Source organism: Mytilus edulis, chromosome 4, assembly GCF_963676685.1.
Source record: "Mytilus edulis chromosome 4, xbMytEdul2.2, whole genome shotgun sequence".
Lineage (NCBI taxonomy): Eukaryota > Metazoa > Mollusca > Bivalvia > Mytilida > Mytilidae > Mytilus > Mytilus edulis.
Window position 1 is genome coordinate 86,304,478 of NC_092347.1, and position 6,030 is coordinate 86,310,507.

The 6,030-nt window shown below is 32.0% G+C and overlaps 1 protein-coding gene across 1 annotated transcript; it reads right to left on the reverse strand.

Moving 5' to 3' along the window:
• Positions 1-808: 808 nt before the first annotated feature.
• LOC139520866 (acanthoscurrin-2-like) lies at positions 809-4,518 on the reverse strand. The gene is made up of 4 exons (XM_071313877.1): positions 4,320-4,518; positions 2,617-2,682; positions 1,723-2,268; positions 809-956 (listed from the first exon to the last, which is right to left on the reverse strand). The coding sequence occupies exons 2-4, from the start codon at positions 2,675-2,677 to the stop codon at positions 946-948; spliced, it is 618 nt and encodes a 205-aa protein (XP_071169978.1). The 5' UTR covers positions 2,678-2,682; positions 4,320-4,518; the 3' UTR covers positions 809-945.
• Between the last annotated feature and the right edge of the window lie 1,512 nt (positions 4,519-6,030).

Below are 6,030 nucleotides of genomic sequence, written 5' to 3' on the forward strand. Positions count from 1 at the left end.
CTAGTTATCATTAAACCTTATCAATCGTTTGTTCTGTAAGGATATTTCATATAAGAAATATTTAGTTTCTGCTTTATTTATTTAATAAAAGGCCTATTGATAATTTTTAGCATCCGAGATCCGAATATTTCGTCACCTTGGCATTGTATATAATATCCAACTCCTAAATTGTGCTGTGAATATAAGGTCAAGCTTTGAATTAGAGTGGAAGACTTTTCTATTGTTGAAGATCTATGTTGCTTGTTTCTTGTTTGTTTGCTGTAAAGAGTAGCTGCCATAAAATAAAATACTATCGACACCTCTTGTAGATTGTCATTGTGTATATATAAAAAAAAAGAGTATCTGGTCTTTCACGTTGCTCGTTTTTATATACATATAGATTAGACCGTTGGTTTTCCCGTTTGAATAGTTTTACACTAGTCATTTTTGGGGGGCCCTTTGTAGCTTGCTGTTCGTTGTGAACAAAGGCTCCGTGTTGAGGACCGTATTTTAACACTATAATGGTTTACTTTTATAAATTGTGAATTGGATAGATAGAGAGTTGTCTCATTGGCAATCATACCACATCTTCTTACATGTATTAAAATATTGACTCCGAAACCAATGAATACCACACAGACGAGACATTGTTTTTTCTTGTAAAATCTCAGATCGATCCAAACTAACTACAATTGCTTGTTTATTCATAATATGCATTCACCTTTTATATGAGACTTTCCAGACAATTGTTTTTAATGAATTAAATTTCAAAAGTTCAATGCTACACATCATGAATAATTTGGGGTAGGAATAGAAAATAAACACAGAATTTGTTATGCTTAAGATGCATTGTATTCAACTAAAATTGTTAAAAACATGAATGAAATGAAAGTTTATATTGTTCGTCATATTATGTTGGAATTCAAGTTAAGGGTGCCTATTGTTCTTCTTTGGTATAGTTTGATCTCAGTAAGACCCTGTAAAACAAATAGCAAATCGAATTAATTTTATATATCATAAAACTTCAATTTTAAATAAAAATATATGTTAGACCAGAAAACTAAATTAAAGCCAATTAAAGAGTTAATCACGATATAGTATTTGGCAACTGTTATCTATTCATTATACCGTATATATAACTATAGAACCATTTTAAACTAAGACCTAAAAATAGCAAAAGAAACCGTATATACAACTTTAAAACCATCTTAAACTAAGACATAAAACTAGTAAAAGAAACCGTATATATAACTATAGAACCATCTTAAATTGAGACTTAAGGCTAGTAAATGTTTGAAGTAGAAACATTCATATTTTACGATTATACGCTAGCTGGTATTTCCGATAAATCGTTCTATGAATTTCACAGTTAATATTGTAAGAATAACGTTGTTGTTTTTCGTTCGTTTGTTTTCTGTTTTTGTTTAGTAGGTTAATATAATGTGGTTTTTTTTTAATTGCATTACATATGAATGCATACTGACTGTGCTTATGAAATTCTATCCATCTTATGACGAAAATTTAATCCGTATCATGAAAGAGCAGTTTTGTTTTAAATTAATCTATTTTCAATATGCTAACAATGCTCATTGTTAAAGGGCGTATGGTGACCTTTCGTTATTAACGTCTATGCCATTTGTTCTCTTGTGCAGAGTTGCCTCATTTGCAAACATACCACATCTTATTATTTTTATATTTATCACACAGAGATTACGCTAATATGTTATTTTTAGTTTTACTTACTCTTTTTTCCATATTTACCATATTGACCATGCCCTCCGGATCCGCCCGGCCAATATCCGCTTCCTTGACCGTATCCACCGTATCCACTTGATCCACCTGGATAATATCCACCGCTACCATATCCTTGTTGGCCGTAACCTCTGTATCCACTGCCCATTCCATAACTACTATATGGATCGTACATACCACCGCCCATTCCACCGCCGTACATTCCACCGCCATACATTCCACCGCCGTACATTCCACGGCCCATTCCACCGCCATACATTCCACGGCCCATTCCACCGCCATACATTCCACTGCCATAGTTGTCATCATCGCCATATATACCTCCACCATAAATTCCGCGACCTCCATAGATACCTCCACCGCCATAAATACCGCGACCGCCATAGATTCCGCCACCGCCATAAATTCCGCGGCCACCATAGATACCTCCACCATAAATACCACCTCCACCATAAATACCACCCCCGCCAATTCGTCCTACACCTCCAATACCACCAATTCCAATCATCCCTCCTCTCCAACCTCCTCCTCTAGATCCTATAATGAAAAATATTCAATAATTTGTCCTTATCCTCATATGTAGGTCCTGGTCATATATAAAAAAAAATATATCACAAAATTTCAGTTGTATATAAATTTCGCTTTCACAAAATATGTTCAGTACTATCAACTAAGAACAGATTTTTTTTAACATAAAACTGAAAAATAATTGAGAAACGAGATGTTGACGACAAGAAAATTTAACATTTCAAACAGTAAAAGAAGGGAGAGAACTGAATGTATTTGAATTAAGAAAAAACAGTAAATCCAGCAATTCTGCGACCATGTAGTTTGGTTAATCCAGTAAAGTGACTTGTTTCGTTATAGGAACAATGTTTGACTCACCCCAGGTTGTTCCATTGATTAGCACAATGGCTAGAGACAGAATAAGCAGAATACACTTCATTTTATCTGAAAAAATAAAATTGCTGAAATCATTAGAAAAAGGTCAAATGGTTACTAAAAAAAATTTTTTTTTATCATTAACTGTTCAATTGAAATAAACATTTATACTATTGAAATAATTTAATACACTTTTTATAAACATGAGGATAAACCAATCTATAAACCATTAGCTACGAGAAATCAAAGAATGGTTCAATCAGTAATAAAAGTGAAACAAATGGAATGATTATTCGCTTTCAGCAGCCAATTTCGTTCAATTTTGTCAAAATAAGCGATGAAACATTGCAAGTGAATAATTCCATCTCATTGAATCCGTTTTCATGTGACATTCAATTTAACCAAGGACGTATAACTAACATACGTCTAATATACGTCCTTGATTTAACACATAAGCTAGAGATTGGTTACGCATGTTTTAGTCGTGTTCAGTTACTAAAATGAAACAATTTCAACATTGAAAGTGACACAAAGGTAAACCATTCGTTGACTGATTCGATTCATAGAAAGAAAAAAAAACATTCTTATACAGGTAAAAACGATGATTAACTTATTTTGTTAACCTATAGCATGAAATCAAACAGATATAAAAAAAAAAATCAAATTGCACGAGGTCTATTTATATTTATGTTTATACTTATATCGTTTTATTTGACCGTCGGAAGTCTTCTGAGATCATTTCAATAGATAATTAAATGGCGTCTGGACTAAAATACACAGCACGTGTTCTATCTAATAAATGCACTGTTTACCGTTTATTTCAGACTTATTGTAATTTGGATACACGTTTTAGAATGTTATAAATCAATTATGAGAACTTTGAGTCTAATCGGTGAACAAGATTATGATAGCTTATCCCATTTTAATGCAAATTAGAAAACGAATATGTGTATACCTGTTGTTTGAAAAATCTTAGCGCATTTCTGGAATTATCTACACGGCAAACCACTGTGGTTTCATTATTGTTCGTTGGATACCAATTTTCGTAGCTTTAGTGGGTACAGGTGAACCACGAAATTCAATTCAATGTCAACGAAATACAAATTTTCTATTGGCTTGTTTGAAGACTTCGGCAAAACCACGAAAATAAATATCCACGAACATGAAAAGTTTCCTGAATCCACGAAAATTGGTACCCACGAAAATAAATTATCCCTAGTATATACATATTTTAGAGAATTCCTGTAGCATGAAAATAATAGTAATTCAAATTCAACACGAAATAACTTGAAATGATATCCTTTGGGCGTCATTCAGTTGAAGTGGGTTGAAATATTTTGCCTCCCAGAATTCGTTTAGGAACGTTGGTGGCCCATAGTGGATTAATTGAAAGGGTATATTACAAAGAGACGAATGGTAAGGACGAAATCATCATGTTAATATGATCACAAAGACATGTGTGTGAGTATTGAAATGATGAATTGAAAACTCCAACACGAGCTTAATCAAATCACTTACTTCTTTTTGAGTTCATGTGATTCTCTGAGTTTTTTAGCTTTTTTTTTTATATATTAAAAATATCTATGAGATAAATTACTGTGTGGCTTACATGGAATATACTTAATACTAGTAATTTGTCCCTTCAATAGACTATACCTAATACTAGTACATAATAGTCTTATATATTGAAAATAGATTGTACTTACATGTACTGGCAAGCTATTGACCAATTCTGGAATGGAAGATTACTGTTTCGAAACCGGAAAACATTGTCTTTATATAGCATGGTATACAGTTGGTGTTTGCTGTCAAATTTGACACAAGCCATACTCGTGTCCAATTGATGTGTTTTTGGAAGTAAACTGTCATGTTAAGACAAGCTTGTACTACGACTTTTTGCAAAACCTATGGATGAATAGTTCAAATTATGAACAAACAAAAGATCGATAGAATTATTTTTTTGAATGGATAACTAGTAAGATCAATTAGATGGATGACACTGCTATAAACAAGATAATTTTAACATACCAAAATTTTACAATGACTAACAGTAAACTACCTTTCAAATTCATTATCATAAATTTTATTTTAATGCGTTTTAAAATAGAACGCAAATCTTAATAAAAGTCTTTGTAAAGCAATTAAAAATTAAAAGCATGTATGTGAATGCGGATTTACAGATACACAAAAGCAAAAGATATCTTCATTAAATTATTTTACAGTAGTAAATATAAATTATGACAACTCAATGTAGCAATAACTTAAAGATGAACAAAATATATATAAGAACAAAAACACAATCGTCAATTATTTATTATATATCTAAAAAATCATATGAAAACAAGATGAAATTTTAAATTGGATATAACTGTAGAATGGCCTTAGACTTCATATATCTAATAGTATTTATTTCATGAAATTTTTTGGAAATTTTACCGGCTTTAAGAAAAATTTGAAATAAGGACCATTACGAGACACACGCCCAGTTTAGACTTCATAATCCTCAAAAATATATTACGCTCTAGATTTTTTTATGGATATACTTTTAAAGAATATGAGACCACCTTTTTTATATACATATTCGAGGAGGGGAGGTTGGACAAAACATTTTTAACTATGCCTAGGTCCGCTTTGATATTTTGCTCTGTAAAAATTATAATTCCTACATTTTACACAATGTTTTCCTACAGAATAATTCTGTACATCCTCTCTTTGGCAAAATTTTCCGTTTTCATATTTGACTAGGCAAGTATAATTATTTCTAGAATTCTCAAAATCTGAGAGGAGAAACTACGTCGAATCAAAATGGAACGTTAAATCCGACGCTGAAAGAGACAACACAGTTCACAAAAGGTCCATTGCAAAACTTCAATTGAGGAGACAGTGGATGATTTGTTGCAACGCAAACTTTCTGTCCCTGTCCAATATACCCCTTTTCAAAGCAACAATCAAAGTAGTCTGGAAGGCTCTGACGCCTTAGGCATTTTTTTAATGAAATTTGGGACCTAGAAAGTCATAAAAATAGGCCTTCCGAGTAATTTTAGACATTAATCCAAGTTACCCGGGTCGACCGATTTTAAACCTAAGGATTCATTGTTGTTGTTTTGTGGCTGTATAAAATGTTTGCCACTGAACGTTAACAACAATTAACTCAATGTATTAGCATTGTCATAGATAATTCTTGTGTAAACTGCGAAGAAAGATGACAAGGATATCCTGCCACCACATCAGAATGAACAAATTTACAAGAAAACAAAATAAAAATATTCATGTTGAAAAGCATACAATGCCATATATGGTAAAGATTCTTTGAATATTTCATATAATTCTTATATTGAGTTTAAGAGAAGAAGCAGACAGTAAACCTATAGCCATTCAGATGAGATCAAATATAAGTTGAAAGTGCATTTATATAAT

Excerpts from the sequence above, each read along its gene's own strand:
- LOC139520866 (XM_071313877.1), bottom strand. The coding sequence starts at position 2,677 with ATGAAGTGTATTCTGCTTATTCTGTCTCTAGCCATTGTGCTAATCAAT. Across the intron at positions 2,269-2,616 it reads AATCAATGGAACAACCTGGG|GATCTAGAGGAGGAGGTTGG; the intron begins GTGAGTCAAACA and ends TTTTCATTATAG.